This window comes from Gigantopelta aegis, chromosome 4 (assembly GCF_016097555.1).
Source record: "Gigantopelta aegis isolate Gae_Host chromosome 4, Gae_host_genome, whole genome shotgun sequence".
Classification (NCBI taxonomy): domain Eukaryota; kingdom Metazoa; phylum Mollusca; class Gastropoda; order Neomphalida; family Peltospiridae; genus Gigantopelta; species Gigantopelta aegis.
This window is the reverse complement of record NC_054702.1, coordinates 91,195,666-91,210,406: the sequence shown is the minus strand read 5'-3', so window position 1 is coordinate 91,210,406 and position 14,741 is coordinate 91,195,666. Positions and strand designations below refer to the sequence as shown.

The 14,741-nt window shown below is 34.2% G+C and overlaps 1 protein-coding gene across 2 annotated transcripts; it reads left to right on the top strand.

Moving 5' to 3' along the window:
- Window positions 1-32: 32 nt before the first annotated feature.
- Window positions 33-14,482, top strand: LOC121371400 (atrophin-1-like). 2 transcript variants are annotated; one of them, XM_041497267.1, is made up of 6 exons: window positions 33-738; window positions 2,150-2,232; window positions 3,093-3,155; window positions 4,309-4,425; window positions 5,986-6,084; window positions 6,824-14,482. In XM_041497267.1, exons 1-6 carry the CDS (start codon window positions 33-35, stop codon window positions 7,781-7,783), a joined length of 2,028 nt encoding a protein of 675 aa, XP_041353201.1. In that variant the 3' UTR covers window positions 7,784-14,482. The 2 variants fall into 2 exon arrangements, with proteins under 2 accessions (XP_041353201.1, XP_041353202.1); XM_041497268.1 differs by lacking the exon at window positions 4,309-4,425.
- Window positions 14,483-14,741: the final 259 nt, after the last annotated feature.

The following is a 14,741-nucleotide window of genomic DNA, read 5'->3' as shown; positions in this document are numbered from 1 at the left end:
ATTTAACTGACAGTTGTGTGAAGTGCATCACTATGGAATGGGAGTCACAGAGACCGAGCGCTCCATCCACCCCGACGAGTGTCACCAGCATGTCGAGTCACTCTACAGGTACAGGGGGGAGTGCTGGGGGGCGACAACAGGCGCAGCAGTACAAGCCGTTGAACCACAGTGCATCAGTGGCTGCACTTTCAAAGCTTACAAACGAAGACCTGCGCAGGAAAGGCACAGACGATTTGATTCAGATTCTACGCCGGATTGAGCACGACTATAAAATTACATTTGGTGAACATACCACCATAATGAAGGATGTTAATCGAAGGATGCAGTTGGGGTTGTTAGAGATAAGGGGAGTGAAGGAAGTAAATCAGAAGATTCAAGACGATAACCAAGAATTGAGGGATCTTTGTTGTTTCCTTGACGATGATCGACAGAGAGGTCGGAAATTGGCGCGTGAGTGGCAGAGATTTGGTCGGTACACTGCTAGTGTCATGCGAAGTGAAGTTGCAGCATACCAGGAAAAACTGAGGGAACTGGAGAAGAAACAAGAAGAGTTGATAGCAGAAAATACCGAACTGAAGGAACTGTGTCTCTATCTGGATCAGGAACGAATGGAGTTTTCCCAGGACCGAGATGACGGGGACGGCAGTAGTAATGGTACGGTAACGGGCCATGAGGATGGTCATCACACTGGCCATGACCCTAATGCACCTCAGCATCACCACAGAAGTCACACCAGTGGTAAGTAGATATATCATGATTCTACCTCATTAAACAGTTTTTGTAGGGCTCGAACCTCACGACAGCACCGAATGTCAGACAACTCGGCCCACATCGAGACAACTCGGCCCAGAGTTCTGAGACAACCCAGTCCACCGCGAGACAACTCGGCCCGGAGTCCAGAGACAACTCAACACAGGGACAATCTTGTCTGTTGTTGGACAGTTGTTGTTTTTTAAATTAAAGTATTCTCACTGAAATAAAAGAATGTGTTTTTGTTAGTATTGAATTAGTCCCACCTTAACCTAAAAGTCCCGCAACGAAGTGTCATGTCGGATTGATAAATTGCTGATCCATTTATCTTTGAAGATAGTTTCCGCTGTTCGAATAATTTGTTTTTGTTCTACAGTCGGTGACCTAAACATTGGAGTTGATCCCAGAAAAAACATGCAAAAGTTCTTTATCGTACTTTATCGTAGTAACAACGGAAAAATATCCGCCCGGTCCCCCCTTCCCCTAACCCTAACCCCAGCCATAACCCTAACCTAACCCTAACCTTAATCTTAACCTTAACCCTCAACCCTAACTAAAAATAATAATGGAGGGGACCGGGCGGATATTATACTGTAACAACACTCGTGGATATAGCCGCCTGACTTGTTGTAGTATGAAGTATTTTCCTCCTTCCTAGTTGTGACTCCAATTCCACTTCGGCACAAAGGGCAAGCAACTGATATCACGTACGACATGCACAATTGTTATTCTTAATGGTGACCATATAGTTAGCGGTATCTATCAGTATAATGCATTATTGTTACTATAGTACAATACTACGACATAGCCAACTATCATACTTAACACGCATATAATGTGTCACAGCATGCCCTGTCTATCAGTCTAATAACTCGGCCCTGAGTTGTCCTCGGGGCTGAGTTGTCTGGTCCCCACAGCACCAATGGCAATTGTCATAGGTCAGAAGATCTGTGATGGTACTTTTGTGCCGCTGAATAAAAATGATTGCCTTCCATAAAGCTCCTCAGTGTTGGCAACATATGTATACACCTGGTGTTTGTTATCTGCCAGTATTTAACATTTGAAATTTGTCTACATACAGAAAAAGAAGCTTTCAGTTAAATTTATTTGCTATAAAAGTCACTTTTAAAAATATTACCGATGGCAAACAAAGTCTTAAGTTAGAGCTCTTTTTCCCAAAGTATGTGTGATCCATTCATTATAAAGTCCTTGATATTTATAAGTTGTTTGCCACCTGTGTCATTTGAGATTGCTTTCTAAACCTATATTTTTCCATTAACTAGCACTTTGCTACAAACTGGACAGCACATACCATAGCCATTGATATACCAGGGGTGGGTGGTAGCAATCAAAGAATTTATGTGTAAATCCTTTAAATGTTTCAGTTTGTTATTTGCAGTTCCCGATCATACAGCATCTTATATTCGGCAGTTGGAGGAGAAGGTTAGGCAGTTGGAAGGTGGAAAGAGACAGCTTGCCCAGGTGACAAAAAAGATTAGTTTATTAAATTGTGCATCTTGCAATAATTTGCATAATAATAAACTAATTAATATATGTACTTCTGCAATGTTATTGGTAAGTTTAAATGTACAAGGCCCAAACTATATTTGAACTTCAACTGGCACTTAATGCTGTGGCATCGATGGTGGAAATGTTTTGTAAGACAACAAAGTAGTTACAAAAAGGAGGTTTATTTATTTATTTTTTTAAGAAAGAAAGTTTTCTGATGACCCAAAACATACTTGAAATGGTCAGATACATGTATCTTGACAGCCATTTCTTCAGATAAATACTTTCATGTAGTCTTGCATACATGTAATGATCTTGTTTTAGTTTTGTATAAATAGTAGTATACATTATGAGGGTTCTGGATAAAAATGTACTGATATTACATAAAGATCAAGGTAGAATTCAAAAAAAAAAAAAAAAAAAAAAAAAAAATTATATATATATACTGTATATATATATTATATATATATCTGGTTAAAAGAGATCATTTGATGTTATTGGCATCACACTTTTAACTCACGGTTCTTTGACAAATAGAAAATGAAATTGCAGTTATTAAAAAAACAACCCACCCCAGATCTGAAATTTTATCGCTTTGGGCATGGAAAATCAGTACCTGTTCACTAACCTGTATTCAGGGCTAGGTCTGGGTGAGTAGAACATTTACCTAAATCATTTACTACTCTTCGATATCAATCATTACATGAGATTATTTCACTACAGTAAAGTAAAATTCTCAAATTGTTTTAAAATTACTAATTGGAGAATGAGTGGCACAACTAGCCCCATGAAGTATTGTAACATGATTGTTATTGTTTGTTTTTTTGTCACAGAGAGTGGACAGAAATTCGGCTGAAGGTTACAGATCCACTGACTTACAACCACAGATTCTGCAGGTATTGTACAAACTATGGACCTTCACTAGTGTCAGTGTCACCTGACTGCATGACATTAGAAATGCTGATCAACTTTCGCTAGGGATATAACTTGATCAATGAGACTAAGCGGTTTGGATGCTCCATACTTCACCATAGTAGTGCATGACTATAATTTGATAAATCATCCATCGAACAAAATACATGCAGTTGCATTACTTGAGATATCTTTTTACAAATATCCCGAATGAAAGTTCAGTAGTATAATTAGAACAACATGTGCAGACTCTGACTGTTTTTGTCTTTTAAAATTTAACTAGTGCACTAGCACCCTAAACATGATTTTAGTGTGAATTGTGTTGACAAACACCTGCATGCCTAATTAACAGGACAACACATAATAGCAGGCATGAGTTTTTGTTACGTTACATCTTTCATAACCATTGAATGTTATTATATTGAAAACTGCACCATGTAAGAATTTTCAGTAATTTATGGATCATGCTATGATGCAGACAGTAATTTGACATCTTCAGATTGAGATTCACCAAAACCAAACGGAATGAAAAAAAATCTTTTGATATTGTTAAATGAGATTTTATAACATTAACAACTATAGCAGGGTTTCTAAATTATGTACTCAAAATTTACTGATGTTTGCGCTAAATATTACAACCCATTTGTGTGTTCATGAATGATAATACTGAGAGAAATTGTTTTTAAATCATACATTCTTCCTCATCTCATAATAATGTAGACATTTAATTTATAGTACTAGCTGTACTGCCATTTTCAATTAGTCTCAATTTTTTTTATAAAAATACTTTTAAATTAGCTTTGGGTCAACATATTCAAGAAGCACTGGTTAAGGGTGGGGAGGGGAGGACTCTAGGGTTGTCCCCCAAACACTTTTCTCTCTCTTTTCTTTTACCAAGTGCTGCCTTTTATATTGGCCTGTCATCTCATAACACGACTCATAGTGTGTGTTGTTCCCCAAATGTGGGTGCCCCTCCAGTATAAAATCCTGGCTGACCAATATCTAGAAGCCCTACTATATATATTGTCAGATTAAGAAATGTTTCTGATTACATAAATGCTTACCTAACAAATTGTTTCTGCTTTGGAGTGTTGCATTGTTTTGTTATATTAACCAGTAGTGCTGATTGTGTTCCAGGCTTCGTCAGCTGGTGTGAGCAGGCGGTCCCGCCCAATGGGTCACTCTCAGGGTGTTAGTGCCATTACGTCGGCCTCTGGAGCTGCCAAGCCAGAGGCTGTTGTGCATGCTATGAAGGTTTGCATGAGTTATCTACCTTCTACTGGGCTCACCCCATCCATTCCTAAATTATTAACCATTTGCTAATTTTTAAACAAAGTGGCTACAACATTTAGTATTTGTCTTAATAAAATTGTCTTTAAATTAGCCATTTTAAAATAATTTTAAAGGTATTACTTTACATTATATAATACGAAAAATGACTAAACCAAATTCTTTTCCGTGCTAGTCCAGTTCTAACATATTGTTTTACTAATTTACTGCTGAATATTGTGTTTTACAGTTGGTGTGAAAATTTATTACCAGTAACTATTTTATAGTTACATAATTTTTCTTTGTGTGTTATTATATAAGCATATTTACAATTTGACTCAAAAAATATAAAGCTGAGACTTCATGTGCCACTCGCCAAATTCACCAATTGCGAATTTTATTTAAATTTGGTGAAAAAAAGTGTGATAATTCATATTTTGTTGGGAAATAGCTATAGGTTTAAATAGCATTTTTGATATAATTTAGCAAACTTTTCTGATCACCCTTTTAAAGACCAGGAACAAAGCTGTTTTGATGTAAAATTTCCTTGAATCTTTATATAATGTACCTGAATAAGAATCTTAATTTCCAGGGCATATTTGCACACCAGATGAGAATTTGTGAATTAATTTTGACACTGATTGTGTGATGTTTACCAATTTCAGAATGTTTTTGTGCATCTCTGTAATCAACCCAGTTTGTATCATGCATGTGAAGACTTGTATAACTCAAATGTGACAAGAAAAAATGTACTCATGGATTATTTGCAAAATCAAGACAGAAATATATAGATTAATGGTGATTTAAATCCAGATGATAGATTTTGTGCCATGCATAGTAGATTTTATGCCATCCATTGTACCATAATAATGCATGTTCGCAAAACAACTTTTTTAACAACTAAAAGTATTATGTTTGAACACATGATTTTAAACCATGAATTGATGTCTATGAACTAACACTGATGATTACTTGATGAACTAACAAACTGATTATTTGTATACTTGATGTGTGAATTAACAAGCTGATTATCTGTGTACTTGATGTGTGGATTAACAGATTGATTATCTGTGTACTTGATGTGTGGATTAACAGACTGATTATCTGTGTACTTGATGTGTGGATTAACAGACTGATTATCTGTGTACTTGATGTGTGGATTAACAAGCTGATTATCTGTGTACTTGATGTGTGGTTATACACACTGATTATCTGTGTACTTGATGTGTGCATTAACAAGCTGATTATCTGTGTACTTGATGTGTGGATTAACAGACTGATTATCTGTGTACTTGATGTGTGGATTAACAGACTGATTATCTGTGTACTTGATGTGTGGATTAACAGACTGATTATCTGTGTACTTGATGTGTGGATTAACAGACTGATTATCTGTGTACTTGATGTGTGGATTAACAGACTGATTATCTGTGTACTTGATGTGTGGATTAACAGACTGATTATCTGTGTACTTGATGTGTGGATTAACAAACTGAATATCTGTGTAATTGATGTATGAATTAACAAACTGATTCTCTTGTGTAGGTGTTACAAGTCCATGAGCAGCTGGAGCGAGGTCAGCAGAATCTGAGTGACGAGAACCTGGACGACAAGGAGAAAGCCATCGTCAGAGAAATGTGCAATGTAAATAACACTATTTCTTGGTTTTCATATAGCATAAAATTCCCTAGCCAGTTTACAGAAGATATATTTTCGAGTCTTTGTATATTCACCCCTCTGAAAATTGCAACAGCAATAGTTTTGTTTGCACGCTGTTCGTGCAAGTCTCTCTTTTTTTTCTTTGCCTAACACTTTTTTTTTGTGATTAAAATTTAGGACCTCATTTACATAGGTATAAAAGGCTATTAAAAAACAAAATGGGTTACCTCAATATGATTTTGTATAACCCATAAATGGATTTTGAAAATGTTCATTTCCCTGAGGCCTGAGATTTACAACTTATTAATGTTGGTTTTGGTAATTAGTATCATGTGTTATGACCGTTCATCATTCTTTTAATTATACTACCATCCTTTTTTAAATGGAAATATTGCTGTTTGTGTGGGTGGGTGTATACGTTTTTGTTTGAGTGAGTGATGTGCACACATGATATTTGTGCATTTGAGTGCAAAGTAGCCTATTCAAAGTGAACCCTGTACCATAGTCTTTACCATTAATTAGAGAAGGTTTGGGATTTCATTTTAGGTTAAAGATTGAGATCCCTTTAACTAGAATTAATTTTGTGCATTTTTATTCACATCATTGAAATCTGATCTCTGTTGATTGTTATGCAGCTTAAACTAAGTCTGTTATAAATAGCTCATGTATACATACCTGGGGCTGTTTTTGTTCATGGTTATAAATTACTCGACAATTATTTCAGGTTGTGTGGAGAAAGCTTGGTGATGTGTCTCAAGACCGCAACAACAATCAAAGATCAAAATATGCAGGAGCAGTCCCGACTTCATCAAGACCAATCTACCCACCCCCTCCAGCTCCAGACGATCTACCATCCCCACCTCCTCCACTACCAACTGACAACAGCCCCCCACCACCGCCGGCTCCAGGTTACCAGCAGTCAGCAGCTAGTGATCTGCTTCCTCCACCTCCACCACCAGTACCTGGGTACCAGCGACAAGGAACTGCAGACATCCCCTCATCACTGACATCGCTGTACCACCCACCCCAGTCGAGTAGCACCTACTCCCACTACCAGTCTGCGACATCCCACCACCTGTCAGCACCCACCAGCCACCCATTGCCAGGGTCGTACTCATCGGCTGGAGGAGGACACCATCTGACTACTTCTTCATCTCATATCTCTGGATCTGCCTCTTCGTTGCCAACATCTCACGCGTTGTCGAACGGCTACCATTCAGCCTCGAACTTGCCATCCCATTTCTCATCCAGCACCAGTGCCACTTACACCGCACCTTCTGGTCATTACTCGACGTCAAATCTGCCATCACACTTTGCATCATCTACTGCGGGCTCCCATCTGACATCATCATCTCACAGTGCAGCATCCACTCACTACACACCTACCAGTATTCCCTCGCCTCACCTCTCCATGGCTACAGGTCATCACATGTCTCATCTCATAGGAGCTCATCTGCCGACAGGGCATCAGGTGATGGCGCCGACCGCAAGTTACCACATACCACAGTCGGTTCCACCTCCGGCTCCAAGGAATCATCACTTATCCAGCACCCAGCAGATCTCCACCACTCCCACCCCACCCCCACCACCTGCTCCCAATGACAACCCTCCCCCACCAGCACCGAGACAGCCCTTTTATCATCAGGAGTGGAGGCAGAACTTCATGGATGGGTCTGGACATTAAGTCAGAAGTTCAGGATTACTGGCCATCTAACAAGTGTCGATTATTAATGAGTTTAACATTGTAGTCTGTTAGTATCTGTGAAAATGTAGAGGGAAAAGATATTTTGTGAAAGATCTATACTTCATAATTATTTTATAGTAATATGAAAAATCCCCAGAAATTTTAAGAACATCTTTTCTTGAGATTTTTGCTTTTGTATATCTTTGTTTTGTGTCATTTATTAATTTTTTATTCTCTTGGAAGTAGAATCATCAAAGTATTTTATCACTATATTTCAATAAGGATTAGAACTCTCAGGAAGTTTCTTAGCTTTGCCAATGGAATAACAAAGATATACAACATATGAAAACCAACATTGGTTGTTTAATATGAATGTTTAACAATTCTTCAGCACACAAAAATACGGCTATTGTGTGTCAAACTAAGGCAAATGAAATGATAATTTGTTCAATATGAAACCAGATAAACAACATAATATACAAAATATGTTGGCTTTTGATATTTGTACAATCCATCCCAGCTTTTCTGTAATTTCATTATTGACTGGGTTTATATAAAGTTTGACAAACAGTTTGTAAAACTTTGCCTATACACTTTTATTCACAGATATTTACAGACCACAAACTAGTTTAATGTTAGATGATGAATATGTCCCAATGTTTACTTGTACACATGTTGGTTGTGGTATCATCATTCATGTATTTATATCTGTCTCATTGAAATTTCATCTTGATCATTTTACTCACCTGTTATTTCAATAATTTATAATTCTTTGACAGTATCGTTTTGTCTAGATAGTTTAGTTTTTTATGTCAGACTTCTTATGTGTTAAATTAAAATTAATTTTGTATGAATTATGTGTGTATGAAATGTTTGAAATGTGCAGTATATTTCCATCAATATAGTTTTACCAGATACATGGACTATTTTATGTAATTCTGGATACAGTGTTTTTGACTAATTTTCATAAGTACTAGTTTGATTTAAAACTGCAGTCTGAAGAACATTTTGAGTCAATTTTTGTTTTGTTACCATGACAAACCTTTCTTTGATTTCCTAACATCTTGTTTACAGTCTAGGTCCCATTCAGAGGTAGTTTTAGTGAAATTGACATCTTTTTGTGGGATGCCACTTCAGAATTCTTTGGGAAATAATACTCCATTGATATATACACACACATTGGTTACAAGTAATTTTTTAAGAATTATTAAAATGACAATAAGATGTGTATTGCATATAGGGAGTTATGGCCTAAGTTTAATATAATAATAGGTCTGTTTACATTATACATTAATAAAATATTGTATAGGATGGATAGGTGAGATTGCAGGTTTAATACACCATACATCATAACATTGTGCAGAACTAGTCTTTAACATTACATTCAGAGATGTACAGTGGACAGCATGGTTTTTATTGTTGCTTTTTGGAGTTGTTTTTTGGGAGGGTTACATAATTACTAACAAAAATACATTACAGTGTTGTTACTGCTACTGCCTGAACTCATTGACAACATGGGTATTATAAACTTATTGACAACATGGGTATTATAAATTTATTGACAACATGGGTATTATAATTGTTATTTTTAAAAATATAGGAAGTCTGTTATTAATGTAATTTTGGAAAAATTTACCTACTTGCTAATTTTGGACCATCACCCCAAAACATTAATAAAAAGAACAAATTGTTTACACTGCATTTATATTTTAAAAAACGGGCGACCTAAAATAAGTCTGTTTAATTCCTTTGCCCACTGTTGTATGAAAGTTGTTTGTTTTTTCTTTGAGAATTAGGGTTATTTTTGTGTGATTTCATTATGTTCTATTAATATGACCAGGCGTTTAATAACATTATTACCTAGTGCTGCTCAGATGCTGTTATTAATAATGTGATGTTGATTATCAAGTGTTGAATTTATACGAGGCTGCCTGTTTGTTTTGTTACTTATTGATTAGGATAATTCTATAAAAAAAAATAGAGTTGTTGTTAATAGGTATAACGTGCACACTTAATTATGTCTCACAAATAATTAATGTAATGAGATGTCATCTATCATGATTACTGTGATTTGTGATTGTCATGTGTTTACTAATTCTTTCTTTTTATCACTTGTTAACAAACAAGAATAGATACAGAACAAACTATTGATGTATTGTTAGATTACTTTTATGATTTCAAGAACAAATCCTTTTTGCTTAAGGTTCCAATAAAATAATGTGTCAGTTGACTCAATTTTCAAATAAACACTATGTATTGTTTTGGAGGAAATACAAAATCCACTGTTGGTTGTTCAGTCATGTGCAAAGATCTGTTTGACTAGTCTTGGTGAAATATGATATATTTTCATTTAAAAAAAAGTGTGTAATTGAGATAGATGATCATGTATAATTTTATAATCATAAGATTTTTTTAAATATAAATTGTTGTATTTCGATGCCTGCACTTGTATGATCAAGCAATGGCAGATATTTGCTATTATTACCCATATGGTTAAACATATCTTGGTACATATCAAAGTGCTGATGTCATCGATTGGCACACTACAACTTTACAGGAACGTCAACCAAACGAGTTGAGAGATATAAATTTAGATCAATTATGGATAATAAATGGGATATTAAACTCTGTACCATTTCATATCACGTTTATGTCCCTTGTGAAATAATTGTCATTGTCACTCACAAAAGAAATTGAAAATTATTTCACTCAGGACATAAAGATGATATAAAATGGAAACTCATTTAATAGCAAATAAGTATGTCTCAGTTTTATCTCTAGTTAACAGTGAAGAGTGTTATTGAGCCTTCATTACTGTCTCATAATTTGTTTTTAATTTTTAATATCATCTCTAAAACCAACTATGCCAATGTTAATTAATCTTGATGTGGACACTCACCAAGTCCTAACCAAATGTTGCTATTTCAAAGTTTATTCTATCGCCAACATAAGTTTTCATTGATTTATTTTATTCTTGGAGCTTTTTTTTTTTCTTCTTTGTATGAAATTTGTAATTACATGTATTTGTGCTTTTGACTCAATTATTTTATAGATATGGACTGTTATGCACACTGAACTTATTTAAAGTGACTAATCCCAAATACATGTATCAGTGTGAGGAACAAGCATTAATTTTAGATTGAGTAATACAGCATGTAGTTAGTTTGTTAAATCATGGTGTGAATCATGTTAAATCATGGTGTGAATCATGTAAAACCATGTTATGAATCATGTTATATCATGTTAATAATCATGCCAAATCATTATGAATCATGTTAAATCATGTTATGAATAACAAATCTACACTTTCAGTATTTTTATAACTTGTTTTCCTCAAACTATTTTTGCCTAAGATTTTAGAATTAACTAACACTATCTTTTTACACTATTTATTATATACTCACAATACACAGCAAATGTTCTTTGTTCAAGACGTTTGTGCAACTACTTATATATATGTATGAATAAATGGCAGCTCAGTAATAAGTACTGCAGTGAAAATGGTGCCAAATTTTATTGTAAAGTTTCTCTCTTTTAAAAGCTAAATGTTGTCTGTACAGGTATACAAAGATTTTCTTTGTGAATATTTAATGTACATCCCTATTCTGTTAAGATTGAAACCCATTTCTAGTAGTTGGACAGTTGACCCTACTAAATGTTGCAATAGGATATATTCTGAAAAGACAAAAATATTAATTTGTCCCTTTTTACCCACATATTTCAATAAATGTAAAATCATGATGAATATTAATGCAGAACATCCACAGCTGCAGATTGAGGAAAATTAACATTTGCATAAACTTACTTTAAAGAGACATTTTCAGGGTAAGAGAATATAAATACTTAGAAAGTAAATTCTAGAAACATTTGTATGTGGGGTAGCTACTTTTGTTTCATCTCATGTTCTTTGCTATGTTATGACATTTTTATAACATAAAATACTCCTGTTTTATTTTGACTTAAGTCATTTGAAAATATATTGAATCATTAAATACTTCTTTGTCAACATATTTTTTTTAAATGCTCATTGTAATAATGCCACGGTTGTGTAACATCATATTACAGATTGTGATTGAGAACTCTACTCGTACATCTATGCATTGTAACAGAACGCTGTACTGTTGAAGCAGACATACATAAGTAGTTCATGTTTGAATTCATCATACAAACGTGACCAGCAATTTTCTAATTTGATTGTTTGCCATTAAACAGACTGTCCCGAGTTTGTTGCCATTGTTAAGATGTTGCCAACTTACGGTAATGTTTTAATTTCGAAAATTACATATTAAGAAAAATTTTCCTGCATAAAATATCAGAGGCTGAGTTTCTGATCATTCTTGTATCTGTACTAGGTAAAACTTCATTTTATTTCCTAATATATATGTTTGTATGTACAAAATTATTGGGAGACCAGATCCAATTTGGACTACTTTTTAACATTAGGACAACCAGAAACGTGTTGAATATAGAGATACTGACATTCTTAAATAGAAACTATTTAGTATGTAAGTTTATTTGTTAAAATATTTTATTAGAAACATCTTAAAATGGCAGAAAACTTAAGACAGTCTCTTTAAGCTTGATTTACTACTTCAGATGATTTTATATAAAACAGACTGAAACTGTGTTAACAGTATTGTTAAGAATCTGGAGTTTGCAACTACTGCTGTTTATTCAGTTGCTCCAAAATACCTTTAAGCATTATTTTCAAAATGGTTGTTACAGGAATTATGATCAAACTTCTTTACCTAATTAATTTGTAATATTTCAATACATGTACGTGTATTAATCTACATTATTTGTTTCTTACTATTAAATATGTAAGACTTATTTCTTTAATATGTGATCTATAATAGGGTAAGGATTTCTTGTATTTGAGTTAAGTTAAAGTGTGAACTTGGAAAATGAGTTAATTTCAATTTAACACAGTGGCAGTCCTCTTGCCAATTGTAAATTTGTGTAATGCTCACCATGTAAAATTTAAAATGTGAATGACTACCTTATCATTTTAAGCAGTTGTTGCCTGGTAGTTCATTTAGTGAACATTTTTCTTCAAAAAATAAAACAAAAAACACAGAAAAAACAACAACACTGGTTCTGTAAGCTAGCTGGACTTGCAGTTGATATCTCTGGTAGTTCATTTAGTAAATATATATATATTTTTTTTTTTTTAAAGACAGATGAAACACACCCGTTATTGTAAACTAGCTAGACTTGCAGTTAGCCACCTAGCTGGAACTTATTTGTTTTGTTTGATCATCTTACTCACTAAAAATAGCAGCAGGTATCTACCAATGAAAATTCTTCTGTTTTTGATTTTTCGCAAGAAGGTATCATTGGTAGATAGTGAGATTTCTGATACACCGTACTAATAGTATTGAGTTGTCACCTCATTTCACAAGCATAATGTGCACCAAGTGTGTGTAACAGTTACCTGTATGCTATGTAGCACCATTATATAGTTTGTGTTAGTCATCTCAACTAAACTCTGTTATCTCCACAAGTACACATGTAATCTCATCATCAGGAATGAATCTTTTGAATTCCTTTGTTTTGTTTTGTTTTTTATTATTATTAATTATTATTATTATTATTATTATTATTATTATTATGATTATTCAGGGAAACCATATTACAGTTCATTAGTTTGTACAAAAAATGTTCATTATTAAAACATTTTTTATATCTTATATTACTGATAAAACTAAAAGTTGTTCTGGGAATATATTTACAGTGAGCAGCATTAAAGACACTAGTTATTAGGCAGTGTGAAATATTTCTGGCTATTACAGCTGTTTTACCGTTATATTACACATAACATACAACGTCTTGCTTATATCATTGATTTTGGAAAATTCAATATCTTTTTGATTATCTTGGTGTTTGTAGTAGATGCAAATACATTTTATGCAAAAGAGAAAGGGTACATACCTTGGAACCTGGGGTCAGTGACTCTAAGAACATTCTCTGGTCAATCATTTTATGTTACGCCAAATGATTGTTTCTGCATGAATGCAGATTGATATTGACTTTTGAAAGTTTCAGTAATTGTTAACTGAATTTAGCCGACTTGTCTGAAAACAGTAATGCTCTTAATAATTGATAGTGTTTGTTTATTCATTCCTAAATTGTGAATAGATGAAAAAAGAAAGTGGTGTAAATTATAATGTAAGTAATGTTTTTACAAGACAGTCCATACCTTATTTTCATAAACCGAAGGAAATGTTTTATTTAACGACACACTCAACTTCTTAAAACGAGTGATGGTACATGTACATTGTCATATTTCACTGCCACAAAAAGCAGAATTGGTGTTGAGAGGGAAAATAAGCAATATTGTAATTTGATCTTAGAAAACTAGCTGCATGTATGTATATAAAGAAAGTAGTTTGTTACATCAGTGCCTAAGCAGTTAAAATACTGACTGCCTCTTGTTGTTACGGTTGTGAGTGTAATAGTTGACCTAAAGGATTCATTGTTTTATATTATATGCATTTATCACAAATCACAACTTTTGAAGTGTAATATTTTTTGTATCTAACAATTTACATGTTTATTGTTGGTGGTATATATTATTTCCTTTTTTTTTCCTTTATCACCATTTTTAGAATGTTTGCTTCATATTTGTACTGGAGATTTTGCTAAACTATATTAGAAATTTGTCTCAAGTCATTTGCAAAGTAAATTTAGTGATAGACAGTTGAGTTTGTTGTATTGCTGACCAGTCTGTTAATTTTGAGGGTGGTACGTAGCCCTGTGGTAAATTGGTCGCTTGATGTGTGATCGGTCTAGGATCGATCCCCATCGGTGGACCCATTGGGCTATGTCTCATGCCAACCAGTGCACCACAACTGGTATATCAAAGGCTGTGGTATGTGCTATCATGTCTGTGGGATGGTGCATATAAAAGATCCCTTGCTACTAATGTAAAATGTAGCGGGTTTCATCTCTAAGACTT

Excerpts from the sequence above, each read along its gene's own strand:
- LOC121371400 (XM_041497267.1), top strand. The coding sequence starts at position 33 with ATGGAATGGGAGTCACAGAGACCGAGCGCTCCATCCACCCCGACGAGT. Across the intron at positions 4,426-5,985 it reads CTGTTGTGCATGCTATGAAG|GTGTTACAAGTCCATGAGCA; the intron begins GTTTGCATGAGT and ends TCTCTTGTGTAG. Across the intron at positions 6,085-6,823 it reads TCGTCAGAGAAATGTGCAAT|GTTGTGTGGAGAAAGCTTGG; the intron begins GTAAATAACACT and ends CAATTATTTCAG.